General features: G+C 44.7%; 2 protein-coding genes across 11 annotated transcripts in view; one reads left to right on the top strand and one right to left on the bottom strand.

The window, feature by feature from the left end:
- LOC116365834 (uncharacterized) overlaps positions 1 to 24255 on the top strand; it is a 28959-nt gene extending 4704 nt beyond the window's left edge. For 3 of the 10 annotated variants that reach the window (XM_031818214.1, XM_031818213.1, XM_031818212.1), the window contains 13 exons: positions 7409 to 7561; positions 8791 to 8849; positions 10835 to 11038; positions 15660 to 15742; positions 16431 to 16623; positions 16714 to 17001; positions 17151 to 17269; positions 17665 to 17701; positions 17950 to 18224; positions 19339 to 22946; positions 23191 to 23444; positions 23785 to 23872; positions 24015 to 24255. In XM_031818214.1, the coding sequence (XP_031674074.1) occupies positions 7492 to 7561; positions 8791 to 8849; positions 10835 to 11038; positions 15660 to 15742; positions 16431 to 16623; positions 16714 to 17001; positions 17151 to 17269; positions 17665 to 17701; positions 17950 to 18224; positions 19339 to 22946; positions 23191 to 23444; positions 23785 to 23872; positions 24015 to 24190 (5454 nt within the window). In that variant the 5' untranslated portion in view covers positions 7409 to 7491 and the 3' untranslated portion in view covers positions 24191 to 24255. Of the gene's footprint in view, positions 1 to 7408; positions 7562 to 7911; positions 8068 to 8790; positions 8850 to 9360; positions 10631 to 10834; positions 11039 to 12690; positions 12837 to 15659; positions 15743 to 16430; positions 16624 to 16713; positions 17002 to 17150; positions 17270 to 17664; positions 17702 to 17949; positions 18225 to 19338; positions 22947 to 23190; positions 23445 to 23784; positions 23873 to 24014 lie in introns of those variants that run through there. The other 7 variants (XM_031818218.1, XM_031818216.1, XM_031818217.1 and 4 more) reach the window with 7 other exon arrangements.
- Positions 5591 to 6940, bottom strand: LOC116365836 (polysialoglycoprotein-like). Its single transcript, XM_031818222.1, has 4 exons — positions 6808 to 6940; positions 6568 to 6633; positions 6332 to 6415; positions 5591 to 6196 (listed from the first exon to the last, which is right to left on the bottom strand). Exons 1-4 carry the CDS (start codon positions 6905 to 6907, stop codon positions 5679 to 5681), a joined length of 768 nt encoding a protein of 255 aa, XP_031674082.1. The 5' UTR covers positions 6908 to 6940; the 3' UTR covers positions 5591 to 5678.
- Positions 24256 to 24498: the final 243 nt, after the last annotated feature.

Genomic DNA, 24498 nt, shown 5'->3' with positions numbered 1-24498 from the left:
CACTGACACCATACCCCGATTCTAGCAACATCCTCATATGTACCAACCCCAAACACTCAGTTACACAACCATCAAGTTAAAATGAACTAGAACCCATTCCACATCATGTCAAATCAAAATAACATCAAATGTATTTATATAGCCCTTCGTACATCAGCTGATATCTCAAAGTGCTGTACAGAAACCCAGCCTAAAACCCCAAACAGCAAGCAATGCAGGTGTAGAAGCACGGTGGCTAGGAAAAACTCCCTAGAAAGGCCAAAACCTAGGAAGAAACCTAGAGTGGAACCAGGCTATGTGGGGTGGCCAGTCCTCTTCTGGCTGTGCCGTGTGGAGATTATAACAGAACATGGCCAAGATGTTCATAAATGACCAGCATGGTCAAATAATAATAATCACAGGCAGAACAGTTGAGTCATCATGCCAGGTAGTCCTGAAGCATGGTCCTAGGGCTCAGGTCCTCCGAGAGAGAGAAAGAAAGAGAGAAAGAGAAAATTAGAGAGAGCATACTTAAATTCACACAGGACACCGGATAGGACAGGATAAATACTCCAGATATAACAAACTGACCCTTGCCCCCCGACACATAAACTACTGCAGCATAAATACTGGAGGCTGAGACAGGAGGGGTCAGGAGACACTGTGGCCCCATCCGATGACACCCCCGGACAGGGCCAAACAGTAAGGATATAACCCCACCCACTTTGCCAAAGCACAGCCCCCACACCACTAGAGGGATATCTTCAACCACCAACTTACCATCCTGAGACAAGGCCCGAGTGTAGCCCACAAAGATCTCCGCCACGGCACAACCCAAGGGAGGGCGCCAACCCAGACAGGAAGATCACATCACCCCTCCTAGGCACGGTATGAAAGAGCCCTAGTAAGCCAGTAACTCAGCCCCTGTTCATAGGGTTAGAGGCAGGAAGCCAGTGTAGGGAGGCTAGCACTGGAGTAATATGATATATTTTTGGGGTTCTAGTCAGGATCCTATTTAGCACTAACTGAAGTTTATTTAGTGCTTTATCCGGGTAGCCGGAAAGTAGAGCAGTAGTGCATTGCAGTAGTCTAACCTAGAAGTGACAAAAGCATGGCTACATTTTTCGGCATAATTTTTGGACAGAAAGTTTGATTTTTGCAATGTTACGTAGATGGAAAAAAGCTGTCCTTGAAACAGTCTTGATATGTTCTTCAAATGAGAGATCAGGGTCCAGAGTAACGCCGAGGGCCTTCGCAGTTTTATTTGAGACGACTGTACAGCCATTAAGATTAATTGTCAGATTCAACAGAAGATCTCTTTGTTTCTTGGGACCTAGAACAAGCATCTCTGTTTTGTCCGAGTTTAAAAGTAGAACGTTTCCTTATGTCTGAAACACATGCTTCTAGCGAGGGCAATTTTGGGGCTTCACCATGTTTCATTGAAATGTTCAGCTGTGTGTCATCTGCATAGCAGTGAAAGTTAACATTATGTTTTCGAATGACATCCCCAAGAGGTAAAATATATAGTGAAATCAATCGTGGTCCTAAAAACAGAACCTTGAGGAACATCGAAATTTACAGTTGATTTGTCAGAGGACAAACAATTCAGAGAGACAAACTGATATCTTTCCGACAGATAAGATCTAAACCAGGCCAGAACTTGTCCGTATGGACCAATTTGGGTTTCCAATCTCTCCAAAAGAATGTGGTGATCGATGGTATCAAAAGCAGCACTAAGGTCTAGGAGCACGAGAACAGATGCAGAGCCCCGGTCTGATGCCATTAAAAGGTCATTTACCACCTTCACAAGTGCAGTCTCAGTGCTATGATGGGGTCTAAAACCAGACTGAAGCATTTCGTATACATTGTTTGTCTTCAGGAAGGCAGTGAGTTGCTGCGCAACAGCCTTTTCTAAAAATGTTGAGAGGAATGGAAGATTCGATATAGGCCGATAGTTTTTTATATTTTCTGGGTCAAGGTTTGGCTTTTTCAAGAGAGGCTTTATTACTGCCACTTTTAGTGAGTTTGGTACACATCCGGTGGATAGAGATCTGTTTATTATGTTCAACATAGCTCTTTCAGTAGTTTAGTTGGAATAGGGTCCAGTATGGATCTTGAAGGTTTAGAGGCCATGATAATTTTCATCGTTGTGTCAAGAGATATAGTACTAAAACACTTGAGTGTCTCTCTTGATCCTAGGTCCTGGCAGAGTTGTGCAGACTCAGGACAAATGAGCTTTGAAGGAATACGCAGATTTAAAGAGGAGTCCGTAATTTGCTTTCTAATAATCATCTTTTCCTCAAAGAAGTTCATGAATTTATTACTGCTGAGGTGAAAGCCATCCTCTCTTGGGGAATGCTGCTTTGTAGTTAGCTTTGCGACAGTATCAAAAAGGAATTTCGGATTGTTCTTATTTTCCTCAATTAAGTTGGAAAAATAGGATGATCGAGCAGCAGCAAGGGCTCTTCGATACTGCACGGTACTGTCTTTCCAAGCTAGTCGGAAGACTTCCAGTTTGTTGTGGCGCCATTTCCGTTCCAATTTTCTGGAAGCTTGCTTCAGAGCTCGGGTATTTTCTGTATACCAGGGAGCTAGTTTCTTATGAGAAATGTTTTTAGTTTTTAGGGTTGCAACTGCATCTAGGGTATTGCGCAAGGTTAAATTGAGTTCCTCAGTTAGGTGGTTAACTGATTTTTGTCCTCTGGCATCCTTGGGTAGACAGAGGGAGTCTGGAAGGACATCAAAGAATCTTTGTGTCATCTGTGAATTTATAGCACGACTTTTGATGTTCCTTGGTTGCGGTCTGAGCAGATTATTCGTTGCAATTGCAAATGTAATAAAATGGTGGTCCGATAGTCCAGGATTATGAGGAAAAACATTAAGATCCACAACATTTATCCCATGGGACAAAACTAGGCCCAGAGTATGACTGTGACAGTGAGTAGGTCCAGAGACATGTTGGACAAAACCCACTGAGTCGATGATGAAAGCCTTTTGGAGTGGGTCTGTGGACTTTTTCATGTGAATATTAAAGTCACCAAAAATTAGAATATTATCTGCTATGACTACAAGGTCCGATAGGAATTCAGGGAACTCAATGAGGAACGCTGTATATGGCCCAGGAGGCCTGTAAACAGTAGCTAAAAAAAAGTTATTGAGTAGGCTACATAGATTTCATGACTAGAAGCTCAAAAGATGAAAACGTCTTTTTTGTTTGTTTGTACATTTCAATTTGCTATCGTAAATGTTAGCAACACCTCCGCGGGATGCACGAGGGATATGGTCACTAGTGTAGCCAGGAGGTGAGGCCTCATTTAACACAGTAAATTCATCAGGCTAAAGCCATGTTTCAATCAGGCCAATCACATCAAGATTATGATCAGTTCATTGACTATAATTGCCTTTGAAGTAAGGGATATGACATTAAGTAGCCCTATTTTGAGATGTGAGGTATCATGATCTCTTTCAATAATGACAGGAATGGAGGAGGTCTTTATCCTAGTGAGATTGCTAAGGCGAACACCGCCACGTTTAGTTTTGTCCAACCTAGGTCGAGGCACAGACACGGTCTCAATGGAGATAGCTGAGCTGACTACACTGACTGTGCTAGTGGCAGACTGGCTAACAGCCTGCTGCCTGGCCTGCACCCTATTTCATTGTGGTGCTAGAGGAGTTAGAGCCCTGTCTATGTTGGTAGATAAGATGAGAGCACCCCTCCAGCTAGGATGGAGTCCGTCACTCCTCCGCAGGTCAGGCTTGGTCCTGTTTGTGGGTGAGTCCCAGAAAGAGGGCCAATTATATACAAAATTCTATCTTTTGGGAGGGGCAGAAACCAGTTTTCATCCAGCGATTGAGTTGTGAGACTCTGCTGTAGAGCTCATCACTCCCCCTAACTGGGAGGGGGCCAGAGACAATTACTCAATGCCGACACATCTTTCTAGCTGATTTACACGCTGAAGCTATGTTGCGCTTGGTGATCTCTGACTGTTTCATCCTAATATCGTTGGTGCCGACGTGGATAACAATATCTCTATACTCGCCAGTTTGAGCTTTAGCCAGCACCATCTTCAGATTAGCCTTAACGTCGGTTGCCCTGCCGCCTGGTAAACAGTGTATGATCGCTGGATGATTCGTTTTAAGTCTAATACTGCGGGTAATGGAGTCGCCAATGACGAGAGTTTTCAATTTGTCAGAGCTAATGGTGGGAAGCTTCGGCGTCTCAGACCCCGTAACGGGAGGAGTAGAGACAAGAGAAGGCTCGGCCTCTGACTCCGACTCGTTGCTTAATGGGGAAAACCGGTTGAAAGTTTGTCGGCTGAATGAGCGACACCGGTTGAGCATTCCTACAGCATTACCCTCCAGAAACCGTGAGAAAGTTGTCCGGCTGCGGGGACCGTGCGAGGGGATTTATACTAACGTTACTATCTGTACTTACTGGTGGCACAGACGCTGTTTCATCCTTTCCTACACAGAAATTACCCTTGCCTAACGATTGCGTCTGAAGCTGGGCTTGTAGCACAGTTGTATCCTCACCGTAAGGCGATCGTTCTCCTGTATGAGTACAGCGACTGCAATTAGAAGGCATCATGTTAATGTTACTTAGCTTCGGCTGTTGGAGGTCCTGACGAACCATGTCCAGATAAAGCGTCCGGAGTATGAGGATTCTGTGTTATGCACTATAGCCCGTTACCATATGTGATTTAATATTATCTGCTGTTGGCTTGTGTGGATGTATGTATGTGTTATGCAACATAGCTGACTTGAACCCTTGTTAACAGTTTCAGGGCCATGGGCCTTTCTCATGATGGAAAAATACATAACATGAAGGCCGGACCTGTGCAATGAGTTGGGGGGGGCACATTCAGAACGTAGTGTTGCGAGAACAGTCTTGTTAGATAACAGGAGCCAGGTGCCTGATAACTGCATATCTACAACGACTGACCGCTGAAGCGCTTAGAGGGCTGGGACCAGCCTCTGCGCCAACAATCAACGATTGGGCGTGGTTTAGACTCACCCAGCCTAGTCTCTACTCTGACAGGCCGGCTCGGAAGCAGGAACTACTTCTGTCAGAGTATATTAAATATCTTTGTCAGGAACAAGTCAGTTCTGTTTTGCCCTGCGAGGTGGGACAGAGAGCCCGTATATACGAAAATTGCATTTACCACTTACTGCTTAGCTAATAAAAAATACATAGCATACGTCGGTGCCTCATTTTTATATTTTTCCTGATACCAGATTCGAATTGACGCAACCCTGACACGAGGGGAAAAACCAAAAATATAAACGGTAATTATAAAGTAAAAACCGTAAAGTTGTCATGTAGCAAAGTAGGCAACAAAACACAGCAACACGTAAACAAGTCTGCAAGTTGTGACCGGAAATGGCGTCAAAATGCTGTGTGAGGTATCATGTGATGCTACTAGCATAAATGGACCAACACTGAGCAAATGTAGCTTAAGTCAAATGGTAATTTAAAACACAGGGGTCAGAGTAATACTGCTGGCGCATGGATATAATGCAAAATAAATGTTGCCATCACCCCAGTTACTCAAGTCAGGTCATAGACCTCAGCTCCAAGTAGGAACCACCAAAACAATACAGAGGACACAAGTATTACAGTTAATGTTTATTTGAGCCAAAACAAGCAAATGCAGTTACACACTGGACTAGAGTACCCGTTAACTATTGCATGTCCCACGTCAGATATCCATGGCGTCGTCGCCGGACGGGCCGGTGGCAGCTTCAGAGGTGGCGTCGTCGCCGGACGGGCCGGTGGCAGCTTCAGAGGTGGCGTCGTCGCCGGACGGGCCGGTGGCAGCTTCAGAGGTGGCGTCGTCAGAGGACGGGCCGGTGGCAGCTTCAGAGGTGGCGTCGTCAGAGGACGGGCCGGTGGCAGCTACAGAGGTGGCGTCGTCAGAGGACGGGCCGGTGGCAGCTACAGAGGTGGCGTCGTCAGAGGACGGGCCGGTGGCAGCTACAGAGGTGGCGTCGTCAGAGGACGGGCCGGTGGCAGCTACAGAGGTGGCGTCGTCAGAGGACGGGCCGGTGGCAGCTACAGAGGTGGCGTCGTCAGAGGACGGGCCGGTGGCAGCTTCAGAGGTGGCGTCGTCAGAGGACATGTGCCTCAGCTTCTCCTCAGAGGACAGGGCATCATTTGCCGGAGAACTACCATGGTTTGGAGAAGCTTGGGATTCTACTTCATTGGTCTCTAAATACTCTTGAGAAAAAACAAAAGGAACAGTTGGGTATTCTACAGCAACACATCTGTTCTACACGGTCTAGGCCAAATTGCTAATCGAATTTTGAGCAACATGAAGCCAACAGTTTTCAAAGTATATGTTTCAGGCCGTACCTTCTCTGGTTTGTTTCGCGTCAGACCCTATGGATCGGAGCAAGGCCAGGGCATGCACAATGGAGACGTCATTTGATGACAGCTCTGAAAAATTTAGGTTTAGGTACACAAGCAAAAGGTTTGACAACATTATTTAGACTGAGTTACTCTATGCTGTTGAATGAGTGTCAAACACAGCAGCACCATAGACAGTGACAAAGAACATAGCTAGAAGGGTTGTGGAAAGAAACACTTACCTCCAAGTCTCCTCTGCAGAGAGACTTGATCTTGCTTCTGGGACTTTCCAACAGGGTAACAAGAAACTGAGGAGAAAGTGTTGACAGAAGTTGAGTTCACACAAAATAGCTACATATATTAATAGCAGTGAAGAATAAAAGATGACCAACGCGGAAGATACAGACAGTCAAATATTAATACCCAACTTATAAAGTTAAGCATATTTACCAAACAAATCCCTTAAACATTAGTGAACCAACCTTTGACAACCCCCACAGTCATCACAACGAGCAGCAATTCTCTCACACCTCCCATGATCATGAAAATAGTCTGTGTTATCAACAGGTAATGTCTTCCCATGGCCTGTATGAGGCTTATATAGGCCACTAATGACCGTTTACCTGACAAACATGGCTTAACGATCAATTAACAAGCTTGATTGAGTTGTTACGTTCAGATAGAAATAGACCATGTAGAACACATGTTGATTCTTATCAAGTTGGTGGGCAGGCAATCTTTTCTACTCCATATATTGCATTTATATCTGTAATGATTAACCCTAATGGTCTCAGATCAGCAGTAGAAAGAAGTAGGCCTAATTATTTTAGGTGTAATCTTCAAAGATATTAGGGGGAAATAAACACTGTACCCAAATCCACGTTTTACAATGCTCCTGGGAAATGGGTAGGCCTCCACCTATAGTCCTTCACAGTTTTACAGCTGTGATATATTTATTTATTTACATAGATCACATACATAAATAAATATGATAGCTGTAGGTAGCGTTGAGATAAAATTCCCATATTCTATTGCTACTAACATAAATCCTAATATATCATGTTTTCCTCATTTGCTCTGTAGGAGGTTCGTCATATGAAGGACATTCAAGTGGATGTGACCCCTAACCTGCAATAGGGGCTCAGTGAGGTGACAGACATCCTGTAATGGATCTCCAGCTAGTGTCTGAGGACCTGGAGAAGGCTGTGTCTACAGCTGTGGGGCAGGACAAGCATGGTAACCTAACCTCACTGTATGAAGGATTTTATTGTTATGGATAGTCATCTCCAATCTGTTCAAATATCACTGTTGTTGATAACACACATTACCAAAATGATTCACACTTGTCTTCCTATTTCCACATAATCTGTCATGGTTCCCCACCCCAACAGGGCATAAAACCAACCTCTCTTTATTGCTACTGCTAATACACCCAAATCCAACAGCGTTCGAGTATCTTATTGCTTTTCTTCTAACCCTGAATGGCAACATTTTATCCTAGTACACAAGCATGTCACTTTATCCATCCACACCCACTCTACTGCCGCATGGCCACTGCGGCTGAGACTTTCACCCTCTCGTTACAGGTATAGCAGGTAACCAACCCCACCCGGGTCTTACCCCCTAGGACTTACCCTTTGCAGGTACCTGCCTGCTCGGGCTTACCTTCTGGGACTCAACCTATTCCGGGACTCGACCGGTCGTAATACAATGGGACTACTGAATAAGCTCAGGCTTTCTAGGTTCGTACCCTATAATTGGTTCAGCCTACGACTCTCATCTCCCCAAGATGCCAGAATTAGTGATAACGGGTGTAGGAACTGTGCCTACCTTGTTTCTGTTTCACTGATTCGGAATCTCTAGTTCGACTGCAAATCGCGGTGAACCCTGCTCGCAGTGCCAACTGTTAGGTTCTAATTCTCAGAGTAAAAACTCGACGGACACTATGAATGCTTGAACCAAGTTTATTCTTCCCAGAGGGTCAAGACAGCTGCATTAGACAAAAAACATATTCACACAAGCACTGATATTTAATCCTCTCTCCTATGCTGAGTCTCCTCCTACACATCTAAACAGTCAATGCATCTCTGTTGCTAGACAGAACCTTAGTGATATCTGTTCTTCCTCACTTCATCTGACCTGACCGCTACCCCAAAGTGCTCACTCCTCCCCAACTCAAGGCTGACATGGTGATTGGTACCAGACTGTGTCTCTTCTCATCCCAGAGGATCCCACCCATAGGATGCCTGATGGCTAACAAAAACATATCCTGACATAATGTAAACGTTATACATTAAGCTCTCTCCCTCAGTGACATGAATTCGTAGATTTCATATTCTCAGAACCCAACAGTAGGTTTTAAGGTGTGGCTGCATGTTTGTCGTGGACGCATCGTCACTCTTGATGTTCTTTTTCCAAGTCTGAACTGGCCGTTCTTCTCTTTCCTCGACTAATTGAAACCTCAGGGACAGACATCCTGAACGAATCTGATGTCAGAGCTCCCATCAGCCCTCTACACCTCGCTGTGAGTAAAGCCTACCTGCTCCTGTAGTGGTCTCCATATGACAAATGGCACCCTATTCCCTATTTAGTACACTACGTTTGATCAGATCCTTATAGGCCCTGATCAAAAGTAGTTCACTACATAGGGAATAGGGTGCTATCTGGGATGCAAGCATGGTGTAGATTTTCCACAGGAAGTTGACTGTCCAGACAGACTCACACACCATATTCCGATCTATTCCTGATTAGTGTAAAATACATGCATATTCTACACAGTGATGATGAGGATGATTTCCTTATTTTGCCATTTGAGTTAATCAACCTCAGAGGAGAAGTAGAGTGTTTGTTTCTCAATCCCACGCTTGGCAGGAACCTCCGATGTTTATGCTGGGCAGGAGCAAAAATGGGCTCCCGATTGAAAGACTCTGGTCTACTTTAGAGGTCTAGCACTGTATTTCTGTTCAGGTGTACCACTGGTCTACTCTAGGACATTGATTATATTAAGAGTGAATATCTATTCATGCGTACCACAGTCACCACCATGCTATGGAGGTCCTGGTTCAGTCTCTGCTGGATCTAGACGTGAGGGACAGCCAGGGGCGCACCCCTCTGGACCTGGCTGCCTTAAAAAGCCTTGTGGAGTGTGTTGACGTCCTCATCAACCAGGAAGCCTCCATCCTGGTTAAAGACTTCACTCTGAAGAGGACCCCCATCCACGCTGCAGGTAGACATAAGGATATCACATAGAGCTTCTGTAATTAAAAAGTTTTCCTGACCAAGATGGCCATTTGTTTGGTCATGTTGCTAGGACGACTATGTCCACTCTAGGGATGGTATCGTGTGAAAATGCCCACGAGACACTGATCTAAGGTCATTTTTTGTCATGTTCTCCACTAATGATTGAGGATCTAGGGAGGGTAAGCTGATCCTAGATCAGTGCACAGGGGAGACTTCTATCCAGAGCCAGGTACACAGCTAGCAAGTGACAGGCTTCAATGGCCTCAGCCCCAAAATTCTTTATTATCTGCTGTGTTAACATCATGAGGATGTCATCTACCAACACCACTGTTCTTGAAATCTGTCTGTTCATGTGAAGGTTATAGTCGTCCAGCAATCTGCTCATATCCTCTCTGTTGATCCTCCTCTAGCTACCAATGGTCAATCATCTGACATTCTTATATCCTCTTGTTGATCCTCCTCTAGCTACCAATGGTCAATCAGACATTCTTATATTCTCTCTGTTTATCCTCCTCTCGCTACCAATGGTCAATCATCTCACATTCTTATATCTTCTCAGTTTTTCCATCTCTAGCTACTGAAGGTCAATCATCTCACATTGTTATATCCTCTCTGTTTATCTTCCTCTAGCAACCAACGGACATTCGGAGTGTTTGCGTTTGCTGATTGGAAATGCTGACATCCAGAGTACAGTGGACATTCAAGACGGAATAGTCACTTGGGTTTTGGATACAATTCCTGAAATAAAGAGATTTTGAAACTGGGGCTGCATCCAAAATGGCAACCTGTACCCTACTTGGTACAGTACTTTAAACCAAAGTCCTATGGGCTCAGGTCAAGAGTAGTGTACCATATAGGGAATAGGTTGCCATTTGGGACTCAGCCTGGTTACTACCAGTTTGTAATATGACCTGTTGTCTTGTGTATCAGAACCCCTCTGATGCTGTCGGTGCTGAGCGGACACAGACTGTGTGTACTCCCTGTTCAACAAGGGAGCAAGCGTAGAAGCCAAAGACAAATGGCACAGAACAGCTCTACACAGAAGGGTTGTGAGGAGAGTTGGCTGTACGCGCTCACACACAGAAAGAGAGGGGGAGGCTTGTTCTGATCTAGGGATGGGGCCATTGAAATACTAGGGATGGCTTTGGTGTGGGATCTAGCATGGAATATAAATTATGCCCAAATATACCTATTATGATTCCTTATTATTTAATTGATTATAAATTATTCAAATCCATTCTTGTCTCCCCTCCCTTCCCTTCCTCCTAGGCGGTGACTTTTCACGAGGAGTGCAGCACAGTGCCAGCTTCCTGGTTCGGGAAGGTAAGGGGCGGAGCCATGTCCACCTGGTGGCGGCGTCCGGACACATCGGGATACTGGGGTGGCTCCTACACACCGCCCAGTCAGTGTGGACCCTCCCCGTCATCACAGACAACCAGGGCTACACGCCACTACACTTGGCCTGCTACAACGGTATGTACTGGACAGAGGGACAGCGAAGTGGGCCAGAGGCCACAAACAAATACACACATAAACATAGCGTGTCTTAAATCACCACAGTCAGCTTCAGGAGGGCACGAACCGAGACAGTCCGCACAGGAACCTTAAGAGTCCCTCAGACAGAGAGAGAGAAGAGGGAGGGATAGGGGGAGGCACAACAGGCCCACACTCATCCTCTCATACCACCAGGTTCCCTTCCAGCAGATACTGCACTTCAGAGGAACTGCTGCTGCTATACCCCATCTTTACCTTTACCCACAAAGGTCCTAAACGGTAGAAAGTGTCCGGCCAACAGACAGACGCACACCTTATGACGGCAATAACCTGTAGTCCAAGGGGATAGTAGCACTTCACTGAGAGCAAAACAGACAGGGACCAAAAGATGTGGAAGAAGCATTTTCAAAACCTGTTTTGACTGTAGAAATTGGGCTGAGTGTTTGTGCTGAGAAAAGACATAAGGAGTGATGTTTCATTTAAGTTTCATGAGAGTGATTGTCATGTTTATCCGCACACTAAGACAGTCAGAACGCACCTAGCCTCTTGTCTGTAATCCATGTGGGAGGAGGGGAAATCATACATTTTGTATGAACAAATATTTTTATAAAATCATTCATGTCTTAAGCTCTGTGGGAATAAAAAAATGGTAGCATTTGCTCTGATGAGTAATTGTAAAGATTTAATGCATCCCAAAAGGAACCCTATACTGAATAGTACACTACTGTTGAACAGGGTCCATAGGGTTCTGGTCAAAAGCAGTGCCATTTAGGATGCTGGTATGTGAACAACAGGACTTTTTGATGGGACATATTACATTATTAAACCTACCTGTCCTTTGGCCTCTAGAAAGTAAATGATTAATTAATGTATTCTTTCTTGTGATATTTATGTCATCATTTTGTGCCTTCGTTAGTTACTGAGGGGAGGTTAGGAGAGTAGGGGCACCTGTATGAGCGACAACAATGATGCACACTAAGTACTACAATGTTTGTGAAAAGCACTGATACTATCCCGAGGCATGTGAGGTGGAAAACATGTCTCCCTTGGAGAGGAGAAACACTGTACACCAATGGTAGGACAACAGCATTTAGATTTTCTTCTGTTGGAAAATAAATATCTATATTATCTGTCTTTGGTCTTATAATCAATGTTTTTTAACAGGTTTTGCTTGCTTTAACTTTAAAATGAAACCTCTCAATCATTGTATGTGATTGAATGTTCATATCCCCGTTTTTGTCTCTTTTTGAAAATCATTTTAACTGGAAATATGTGCAATACATTTGCTATGTTCACCAAATCAGCAACAAGAGATGATCTTTCTTTTAAACGGATGAAACTAGCATGTACATATGAAATGGTGACTGAATTCGAAACTCCCATGAATTCTTTCAGTATCTGAAGTTTGCTGTATATTTTATGAGTAATAAATGTTATTTAATGATGAACTCTGGGTTATCGGTGTGGGTTATATATTTTATTTTATTTTGCATTGCGTCCACAACATTACATTTTTAAGGGCAATAGTAGCCTACATTTGTGAACAACTCGCAGGATTTCCATGCGTGAGCTTTCAACCGCTCAGGGCGTTGCATCAGCACGAGATCGGAAGTGCGTCAAATCTGTACAGCATTGTTACGTCATCACTGATAAATGTTGAAACTGATGAGAAACCGCGGGAGCAGTTCAGTCTGATTCTCGCTAGTGCTGGAGGAGCGTTCATTTTGGCAAGGAAATGTGCTGATTTTGCAAGGACGTGGAGAAGAAAGAGTTCAAGGTATGCATGTTATTTAAGCAATAAGGCCCAAGCGGTTGTGGTATATGGTCAATATACCACGGCTAAGGGCTGTTCTTACAACCCGAAGTGCTAGGACACAGCCCTTAGCCATGGTATATTTATTTGATTTATTTCACCTTTATTTAACCAGGTAGGCTAGTTGAGAACAAGTTCTCATTTGCAACTGCGACCTGGCCAAGATAAAGCATAGCAGTGTGAACAGACAGAGTTACACATGGAGTAAACAATTAACAAGTCAATAACACAGTAGGAAAAAAAGTCTATATACATTGTGTGCAAAAGGCATGATGAGGTAGGCGAATAATTACAATTTTGCAGATTAACACTGAAGTGATAAATAAATGATCAGATGGTCATGTACAGGTAGAGATATTGGTGTGCAAAAGAGCATAAAATAAAATAAATATAAACAGTATGGGGATGAGGTAGGTAAACTTGGGTGGGCTATTTACCGATAGACTATGTACATCTGCAGCGATCGGTTAGCTGCTCAGATAGCAGATTTTTGAAGTTGGTGAGGGAAATAAAAGTCTCCAACTTCAGCAATGTTTGCAATTCGTTCCAGTCACAGGCAGCAGAGAACTGGAACGAAAGGCGGCAAAATGAGGTGTTGGCTTTAGGGATGATCAGTGAGATACACCTGCTGGAGAGCGTGCTACGGGTGGGTGTTGCCATCGTGACCAGTGAACTGAGATAAGGCGGAGCTTTACCTAGCATGGACTTGTAGATGACCTGGAGTCAGTGGGTCTGGCGACGTATATTGGCCATATATCACGAATCCCCGAGGTGCCTTATTGCTATTATAATCTGGTTACCAACCTAATTAGAGCAGTAAAAAATACATGTTTTGTCATACCCATGGTATACAGTCTGATATACCACGGCTTTCAGCCAATCAGCATTCAGGTCTCAATCCAACCAGTTTATAATTATTTTGAAATCCCCATTTATATTAATTACTGTGGATTAAATATTGTTAAATAAATGAAATGATGTGCTATTCATTCTGTAATATCAAACTACAAATTCTATGGCCGGGGAGTCATGAGAGTTGGCTAAAGGTACAGTAGAATCTGTTGTGGGTCAAATGGGGGTCTAGGGTCAAAGGCTATGACACCACCTTCACATGTACGTCCTAAATGGCACCCTATTCCCTATGTAGGCTAGTGCACTACTTTTAACTAAGATCCATACACTGGTTGGCTGGTCTTGAAAAACATGCGTGCGCTCATCAATGGCCGGAATGCGTGTATCTTGTTATGACTCAACCTCAGCTAGCAAGTGCTCATTATGCAAATGTATTTGTTTGCAATGAACATTTAGAGACTAAATATAGTTTACATGTTGTCAACGTTCTAAGCGAACCCTGTCTATTTACTTTGTCTATTTTACCCAGTTAGTTACATGCCAGTTTTGTTGCTAAACAACCAACCCGTCTTTTTAGCCCCACGGTGGAGGTGTCATAATACCCATAAAACCTTGCGGTCAAACAGGGAGGGAAATGGTTCCAATCGTTTTTCCCCCATTCATTTTTCCCATAGGCAATTTCAGAAACACATCAAATAAGGGTTGTGTTTCATGTAGGCTTACCCTGGTGTGCCATTTTTAGAACCATGTAAATCTCTCACGGACAAGGTGACTTTTAGCAATACATTTGGCTCTATTTACTCTCAGATTCGAAATTTGTAATTAGCATCAAAGTAGACATGCAAAACTACAAATCCCTGCAAGCTCCTAAACGTCATTTCTAGCTGACACCTTTGCTAACAGGTTTTGTGTCAATTTAAAACTTGCACTAAACATTTCACAGAATTGGCCATTTAAAGAAATGTAGCCAATTTATTAATTACTACATTTAGCTAACATTAGATAGTTAATCAAGAGATTCTTACCTTTGCCTCGATCAGCATGATCATCGTGGCATTTGTAGTTCTTTATGATAGCCACATTAGCAGATAATTAGCATTTCATTTTTGGGGGGTAAATACAGGCGAATATATTGATAAAAGTCACCTTGTCCTAGAGAGATGTACAGTTATCAAAATGTCACACCAGGGTAAGCCTACCTGAAACACAGCCCTTATTTTAAGTGTTTCTAAAATCCACTATGGGAAAAGTCCCTGTTTGACTACTATGTTTTATGGGGATGTTTTATGGGGATTATGACTCATTCCTGTGGCACTCTATAGGGCTCCGGCCAAAATAAGTGCATTATATTGGAAATAGGGTGCTATTTCGGACACAAGCATAGATATGATGCATTATGATGTGACCATAGAAATAGAATCACTAGAAAGGATAGAGTCTCTGATCACGGCAATTTGACTGGTAAACTGAACTGTACACCTGACATGATGTTCTGATGATTCTATTTCTATGCATATGATGCATTATGATGTGACAATTGGAGTGTTGGGTTAATGGTGCTTTCAAGGCAAGTGATCTTGGTCAAATCATGACTTCCGTGATCTTTAGGTCGGAAATTTGGAGCTCTAAAGAGTTGCCAGAGTTTTTGTCATTTTTTTGTTATATCCAATTGGTAGTTACGATCTAGTCTCATCGCTGCAACTTCTCAAAGGTCGAGTCAGGAGTCCTCCGAAACATGACCCGCCAAGCCGTGCTGCTTCTGACTTGGAAATCCAAGTTGGATGACTGTTGAAAACAATTTCTCCATGTCTGAGTTTTTTTTTCTTTTTCGGTTGTCTTGAACACTCTGAAGTCGGAAGTCCGTTGTTTTCAACACGGCCAAAGGCGACACAGTAGGTGACATCTAAACATGACTTTGTGCTTGCTGTCTTTCAGGAGTCAGAGGTCAGTGGGAATGACCTCACCCTCATAGACCTGGGTGACCCCATCATTGACGGTGATGTTATGAAGGAAGACAGGTAAGTGATTTACACTAATGACACATTTGTGACTGGTTACAGGATCACATAGGCCTACAGATACAGATTATGTAGTAGGTCAAAGGTCACCGCCTACGGAGAGGTAGGCCCAGAGCCATGTATTTAGAGAGATGGGACATCTATCTGCATTATGTTCCTTTCTAGGGAGTTTTTCCTAGCCACCGTGCTTCTACACCTGCATTGCTTGCTGTTTGGGGTTTTAGGCTGGGTTTCTGTACAGCACTTTGACATATCAGCTGATGTACGAAGGGCTATATAAATAAATTTGATTTGATTATGTTGCATTTACATCAAAATGTATACATTACATGACACAGTATAATCAAAGATATCCATATGAGCGCTGGCTCCCCATGCGCAATATTGACATTTTAAACACTAATATGTACCTGAACATCTATTTTATAATTGACTTATAATGAAAGGGTAAATGAAAGGCTCAAAGGCGCTAACATGGAGTCCTTTCTAAAAGTTTGCCAAATTCTCTAAATATATAACTCTGGATAGGCCGAGTCATCTCAGAGTATTGGAACCATAGAATTCCAGTGATTCTATCCTAATTCTAGAAGGATTCATTCTACTTCTATGATTCTACTTCTATAATTGGAACACATCCTCACACTCACATTATAGTGACCTTAGAGAGATTCCTTTTTCTGTATCACAGAGAGGTTGAGAGACAGACCAAGTTGGAAGAGGCTGTTCTAGAGACAGATATCCCAACTCTGTCACTAGAGGCTGATGGAGAGATTGAGATGCAGGAGGCTGATCTGAAGACAGATGGCACATCTCAGTCACAGGAGGTTGAAGGAGAGAGTGAGTTGGACGAGGCCATTGTCATCCCATCTCAGTCACAGGAGGTATGATGTTTTGTGCTTTAATGACGCATTGAAGATTAAAATGACAAATTAATTGACCAAGCTTGAGCTAGTAAAGGTCTTCTAATCCAGGAGGCCAAAGGAGAGAGTGAGTTGAATCAGGTTGATCTGAAGACATCCACATCAACTCTGACACTGGAGGTCGAAGGAGAGAGTGAGTTGAATCAGGTTGATCTGAAGACATCCACATTAACTCTGACACTGGAGGTCGAAGGAGAGAGTGATTTGAATCAGGTTGATCTGAAGACATCCACATCAACTCTGACACTGGAGGTCGAAGGAGAGAGTGTGATGCAGGAGAGTGATGATGTAGAAACAGCCGGGCCATCTCAATCCCAGGAGACTGAACGAGTGGCAAAGGTAAATGCTTCCAGATAACAGTGTGTGTGTGTGTGTACATGTCTGTTTGTACACGCAGACAGTAGTTCGTAAACAGACACTGCGTTAACAGTGCTATGGCGAATTTGATTGAATTCCAGCCTAAGTCTGCTTTCTGTTGTCCCCATCAGGCTGCAGTGGTGACCTTCACTACCATGACCCGCAAGGCTGCAGCCTCCCAGACCAGCCTCAGCAGGGGAAAGAGAAGCTACCCAGACCTACACACCTTTGTGCAGGACATGAAGGATGGGTAAGTTGTCTTTGGTTCCCCGTGCATCCCCTAGATATGTTCCCTATTAGAGCCTTGGTCAACAATAGTTCCGTATTTAAGGAATATGGGCCATTTGCGACGTACCCATAGGGACAATCTCAATTGCATTCTCCTAGAGTTCTCTCTTCCCGCCTCCTTCTCAAAACCCATTGGATGAGAAAGCCCTCCCTTTTGTCCATCTCGTCCAATGGGTTTTGAGAAGGAGGTAAGGTGTCTCGTCTCGGGCAAATACAAGGGACTCAACTGACCAACTGACCAATCAGGGATGTTTGGATGTGGCCTACTTCCGTAGAGGTCCATCCATAACGTAATCTAAGAGAATAGAGGTAATATCATGTAGTTTATTTGTGTACCTTTTTTTATTTACTTTTCAGCCATTGGAATCTGCTGAGTGAGAATATGCGTTCCGGGGTGAGTTATAGTCACTTCTAAAGTAGTTCATGTTGGTAAGATGGACCAAACATTCCAAACTCTTATTGGTGGAAATCGTGCAGGACCTTTAATTCAGAGGAATTCCAAACTTTTTCACTCAGGCCCCCCTTTCCAGCATTGTGGAACATCCTGAACCACTGCTTTAATTGACTAGCTTGAGTAAACACATGGTGCAGCAGTGCAGCTCTGTTAACAAACTAACTCTGTATGGTCTTTTAACATTTCAGATGAGCAGAGATGAGTTTAGTGCTAGGTGCATGGATATTACAAATTGGGTAATGGAGTCTACATCCACTGTGGTCGTTCCCGCCCTTGACCTCACCATGCAGATCAGGCTCTCTGATTCGTCAAGCTCTTCTGGATCAGGAAGCAATGTGGCTAGAGAAGTGACCTCTCTTGGCCGCAGCGTCAGATTCAGCTTTCGTGGTGGACCCAGTAGACGCACCAGTTCAAGAACTACTTGCAGCACACAAACTCCCACGCCTTTCCCCTACTCTCACAGGTACCTACCCCTATCCCCTCCTCTCACAGGTACCTACCCCCTCCTCTCATAGGTACTTACCACTATCCCCTCCTCTCACAGGTACCTACCCCTATCCCCTCCTCTCACAGGTACCTACCCCTATCCCCTCCTCTCATAGGTACTTACCACTATCCCCTCCTCTCACAGGTACTTATCCCTATCCCCTCCTCTCATAGGTACTTACCACTATCCCCTCCTCTCATAGGTACTTACCACTATCCCCTCCTCTCACAGGTCCTTACCCCTATCCCCTCCTCTCATAGGTACTTATCCCTATCCCCTCCTCTCACAGGTCCTTACCCCTATCCCCTCCTCTCATAGGTACTTATCCCTATCCCCTCCTCTCACAGGTACTTACCACTATCCCCTCCTCTCACAGGTACCTACCCCTTTCCCCTCCTCTCATAGGTACTTACCCCTATCCCCTCCTCTCATAGGTACTTACCACTATCCCCTCCTCTCATAGGTACTTACCACTATCCCCTCCTCTCATAGGTGCTTACCCCTATCCCCTCCTCTCATAGGTACCTACCCCTATCCCCTCCTCTCATAGGTACCTACCCCTATCCCCTCCTCTCATAGGTGCTTACCCCTATCCCCTCCTCTCATAGGTGCTTACCCCTATCCCCTCCTCTCATAGGTGCTTACCCCTATCCCCTCCTCTCATAGGTGCTTACCCCTATCCCCTCCTCTCATAGGTACCTACCCCTATCCCCTCCTCTCACAGGTACTTACCCCTATCCCCTCCTCTCATAGGTGCTTACCCCTATCCCCTCCTCTCACAGGTACTTACCCCCTATCCCCTCCTCTCATAGGTACTTACCCCTATCCCCTCCTCTCATAGGTACTTACCCCTATCCCCTCCTCTCACAGGTACTTACCCCTATCCCCTCCTCTCATAGGTACTTACCCCTTTCCCCTCCTCTTCTTGTAGGTTTTTCTAAAAACATTATTCCCATGTCCCTTGTTATAAGTACAAATATCCATTCCAGATCCACCTAGAGAGAAATACTACTTAGGTACTTCCAAATTCTTGGATCATATTTTGTATTTTGTTATCATGTACTATTAATTTCTGTTGTGCATTCTGCAGTTCCATGACCTCTTTGCTGAGTGTTGACGAAGAGCGATATGTCTCCTCACCTGAGGGTGGTGATAGAGAGATGAGACACAGACCCCACTCGGCACCACTGAGTTCTGTGTTTGGAATCTCTGAGGATTCTGTCTTCAACATGGTCCAGAGAGGCCAGTCGCAGAGTGAGATCGTACTGTCGTCCAGTTGGAGTAGACGGGAGAAATACAGACCTGTCAAAATACCAACGGACACCAGGTTTATGATGGGTATTGTAGAGTTGGTAATGAACCTTCTCAATTCCAGATTGGCTGAGCTAATGCGAAGTTTCAGTCAGGGAACTCTAGGTCCGCTGTCTGGTAGTATCTCAGCAAGTCAGCAGTTTGCCCAAGAAATGCTAAGCATGGTGTCTGCTAAGATGTATTCCCATGCCATAGAGCATATTGCGCACGGCCACAAGTCTCCCCTTGAGTTAGAGAGGGAGCTTGAGGCCATATTGGGTCCTCTGGCTGGACAGGTTATAGTCATCATCATAGATAGCATCTTTAAGGCTAAAGCCAACGGAAGAAACGAGGGACGAGCGACCAGCCCCTTGACCTATTTTCTCACTGCCATCTCAGCAGAAATACAAAGCCTAGTTGTTCAGAGATCGGCTAGCAGACCGTCCACCAGACTGTCCAACAACGACCCACTGCTGAACGTTTCCAAGTCAAAGGTCTTAAGATCAGTTCTGCTCAAAATGGCAGAACTCTTTGGCCAAGGTCCAAGTGAAACCTGTCTAGTTCCACTAGTCCAGAGTCAGTCCAACAACTCTGTTTGCGACTGGACTCTGAATGCAGGCACCGTTCATCCAAGTCAATTTCTGTCCCACAACAGAATGACAGAAGTGTCATCCGATGTTGTGGATCTTGTACTTGAGGTTTTTGGGATAACAGGATTTTTGGATAGCAGGAGCCCGTCAAGGCCACAGAGTGCCTGCTCCTACAACTCAGCTAATGGAGCAATAGATATGAGAGCTCTTGCTGGGGACTTGGTCAGACAGGTGTCTGTCAAACTCAGACCCTTTGTCTCTGAGAGTCAACTCTCCACCATGTCCATGACAGATCTGTCATCATCTATTTCTGACTCCACCTTGAAGCAGTTGTGTTGTAGCTCTGCTGTTGCTGCAGCAACTGTCTGTCAAGCAATCAAAATGGAGCTCGAGAACCAGAGACCTACAAACCTGTCAGCCAGAGACCTACTATCGTCTCTGGTAGAGAGCATTGAGGACATGGATATTTCTGACATCCTCCAGGGCCCGTCGGCCATTTTGGAGGAGGCTGCTATGATTAAGCACCCAGAGATGTCCACCTCGACAATATACAGGTCTCTGCTTCTCGACTCATCTCTCGCCTCCTCTAACATGGTCACTGAGAGCATTATCTTCAACAGCCCACGCCCATCAGAGGAGAATGTGAATATTCAGAATGTGCTCCCTGTTGATAAAGTTGACATCCTCCATGGTCAACCAGTGGAGGGGTATATCGTCAAAGCTGAGCAATGCATCACTCAGGTCATTCAGGATGCAGCTGTGACATATACTGGCATGCTGGATAAAACCGACACTTGTGGGAAACTGTCGGAAGTTCTGTCTATCTGCGTTTCCGCGGAGAATATTGAGGATGCATCCTCTGATCTATTTGGTGGAATTATTTCCGACCTGCATGAGGTATCTGAGGTCAATAAGACCTCCATGCGTACGAAATCAGGTCGCAAAATGTTCTGGATGGAAGTGAGTTCAGGTTCCCAGAAGATTTATACCAAAACCCTGGACAAACTGAGGAAGCTTTTCACCTCTCACCTTCTCACTGAGGGAAAAAATACTCCTGTGCAAATTGAGTTCTATGACACTGGACTACTTGTAACTGAGACCACTGTGGAGGTATCTCCTGTACAGAAGACAGACAGTAATACCTCTTCAATGTCCTCAGCCCACCAGCTCACCCTCGACACCTGCACTAAAGGGGTCATCAAACAGGTGATCTCGGTGCTGAGGGTGGAGACTTCAAAGGAAGTCAAATGCGAGAGCATGTCAAATGCATCCTTCGACTTCAACCAGAAGTTGGACTCTATAATTTCGAAATTGGAGAGCCTCACCATTTCGAGTGAGTCATCCAAGATTGCCACGCTCACGCGATCTCGTAGTGTAGCCAGCAGAACCTCTAACATTTCCATCCAGAGCTTTCACAGTGCTGAGTTCCGAGCTACGGCCAAACAGATTGTGCGTGAGGCCATTCTCAGAGCTGCTAGCGAAGCCAACTGTTCTTTGCCACAGAGCATGCCTAGCAGCACCTTCTCACACCATGTGGTTTCTACAACTGAAGACATAGTGAATATGATCATGCAAGACCTTGAAAGTCTATCCCAGTACACAGTGGAGGACGCAGACTCCTTCCCACTAGGAGAGAAAAAGCTGCAGTCCCAGCTCAATCCCAGAGTTGTCTTTGACACCTTATTGGATGCTGCTCAAACCATGTACCACAGAGTAAAGGACAGACTGAACGTCTTTTTGTCTTTTCCACCCGTGTCAGTCACCACAGCCAAAGATGTGCTGGACTCCACCCCTGTGGAGACACTCAGATGCTCAAAGTCCCCTGACACTGCTCTTGTTAAGGACAGGAGCCGCCCTCCGTCTGTGAGAAGTGAGAAGCCATTTTCAAAAGTCAGTTTGACTAAAAGGTCTAAAGCCCTTGTGTCTTCGAGTGGCTCCTCCACAGACCACCATGTAATTGACACATGCAGTGAGGATGTCACTCTGAGTATGTCAGTTGTGAGCGACACCAGTTTGAAGAGAGCCTCTCCTCTCCATGGTAGTGGATTGAGTGCAAGTTGTGAACCTCTTGTGGCTCTACAAGACGGAACAGTGGCAGTCAGCCAAGAAGGCTTTAGCAAAACTGCAAAGAAGACGCTCAGCTTGATCCTAAATGTGATCAAGTGCAGATTGGCCAACTCTGAGAGTTCATCTGTTGGGCAGAATGCAAGTGAGGAGTGTCTGATAGCCACTAACATGTTAGACTCTCTACTGGAGAGCCTTGACCTGTTGCCTGACATGAGTGCTGCCAATGAGATCACAAGGACAGAATGCCATACCTCTAACGCAATGGACAAGACAGGTTCACAGTCAGCGCTTGTGAGTCAACAAGAAATAAACATATCTGACACCAGTATCATAGTGAAAACTATAATGGACACATTGAAGACAGACGACCCAGAGATGACTACAGCAGAAGAAAATCTGGATAGGCTCCTGTCAATTGAAGCCCTTCAAGATGCGTCTGGCAACCTGATCGCAAAGGTCCATGGTCTCATTCAGGAGATAACCATAAGCCGCCAGCTTCAATCCACGACTGGCCACAGAAGCCTCTCTCAACCAGCGCTGCCAAAGCCAGCACTGAGGAAGCTGTCAAAGGACGATGCGTCAGAGCTCATTTACAGCTTTGCCCAGACTTCTGTTAGCAGACTCCTGGGACAGTGTTTGGGTAGGCCTATGCCACCCACCGCTGACAGGGTTTTGGATCAGGTCATCAAGTTGATGACAGACATGGTGATGGACAGCCTGACTGATCTGTCCAAGTCTGCAATGGAGGATGGTAAGTGAAAGTACCTCTTCATCTGCATAGGACTTCATTGTAACATGATGCTCACTACATTGCGTTTTATGATGTGAACTTTGCTGTTTGCGTCCAAAATGGCACCTTCTTCCATATTTAGTGCACTACTTTTGACCAGAGCCAGACCCTATGGGCCCTGTTCAAAAGTTGTGCACTATAAAGGGAAGAGAATGCCTTTTGGGACACAGTGACTGATTTCCATTGTTGCGTCCTCTTCTCCCAGTTATTGTACCCAGGTCGGTCACACCAGCTTGCTCTTCTTACTTAGACACCAGCCATGCCGCAAGTGACATCACTCATGGTGTTGTGGCTGACCTTAATGCTACTGAGGAATTCCCTGCCAGGGGCCTTAGCCCAGCTGATGTAAAGGCTGACGGCATGGCCCACCTTCCCTCTGCCAGGGGGGAAGAGACTAAGGAGAACAGGAAGTGGCATTTCCTACCCAAAATTATCAAGATTCCAAAGATCAGGATTAAGGTAGAGGGCTCAGTGTCTTTAGATTACCTCTGTAAGGCAGGGCTGAAATGTACCCTACAGATTCACTAAACCCCTATTGTCTCTGCATTAGAACAATGCTGTTGTCATTGTCTTTAGGAGGTTGAGTGAGGCCGCTGTAATACAATCCTAATATACATGGGATAGAGTCAATGGCTGTGTCCCAAATTGCATCCTATTCCCTATATAGTGCACTACTTTTGACCAGAGCTCTATATGCCCTTGTCAAAAGTAGTGCCTTACGTAGCCAATAGGGTGCCTTTTGGGATGCATGCCATATATTTTACACAGGCTCAGTTGTCCTGATGTGTTTTGTCACCAGCTATTCAAGACAAAAGGGGAACCGAAGAGCCACCCTGAACAGGATTCTCTGCCTACCAAACGTCTCAGAGAGACTCGTATTTCACAGGGTAAGTGATAAGCATTGATTATGTCATATTGATGTATCACCCTATGGCCAGCTTGTTAAAACTGTGACTACAGATACAGGCGGACAGACAGGCAGACAGATACACACATTCATTTTCTGATTATGAAATATTCTTATCACAGATGCTGAGTGTGAGGTTCTATCCACTTCCCCACCCAAGGAGGCCCTGACAACCACACTGGCCCCTGCTCCCCAGGAGTCCCAGTCCCGTAAACGCCCTCTCATAGTCAGGGTGTTACGAGCTATCTCCAGAGCCGTCTCCAAACCATTCAGAAAAGCTTTTGGGAAGAAGAATTAGCCAAATGCCGGATTTTATTACTATTTTAATCAGAGCCTTTATTTAATAAAACATTACTGCATTGATTTCTGTCTATAGTCGTCTTACTGTTTGTGCAAGATAATGGTACTTCAAACCACATCGTCAAACATATTTATAGTGAAGCACTTCATATTTTTTATTTTATTTAACCTTCATTTAACTAGGCAAGTCAGTTAAGAACAAATTATTATTTACAATGACGGCCTACCCCGGCCAAACCTGGATGTATAAGATGAACAGAGAACACTTTGTAACACTTTCTATGAAGCCCATATCTATAATGCATA

The sequence above is a fragment of the Oncorhynchus kisutch genome, unplaced genomic scaffold, assembly GCF_002021735.2.
Source record: "Oncorhynchus kisutch isolate 150728-3 unplaced genomic scaffold, Okis_V2 scaffold1297, whole genome shotgun sequence".
Classification (NCBI taxonomy): Eukaryota; Metazoa; Chordata; class Actinopteri; order Salmoniformes; family Salmonidae; genus Oncorhynchus; species Oncorhynchus kisutch.
The sequence above is the reverse complement of the archived record's forward strand: the minus strand, read 5'-3'. Positions and strand labels throughout refer to the sequence as shown.

Bases quoted from the DNA above. Each gene is read 5' to 3' on its own strand.
- LOC116365836 (XM_031818222.1), bottom strand. From the start codon at position 6,907: ATGGGAAGACATTACCTGTTGATAACACAGACTATTTTCATGATCATG. The intron at 6,634-6,807 runs GTTGGTTCACTA...CTTTCTCCTCAG, and splicing joins GACTGTGGGGGTTGTCAAAG to TTTCTTGTTACCCTGTTGGA. The intron at 6,416-6,567 runs GTAAGTGTTTCT...TAAATTTTTCAG, and splicing joins TCTGCAGAGGAGACTTGGAG to AGCTGTCATCAAATGACGTC.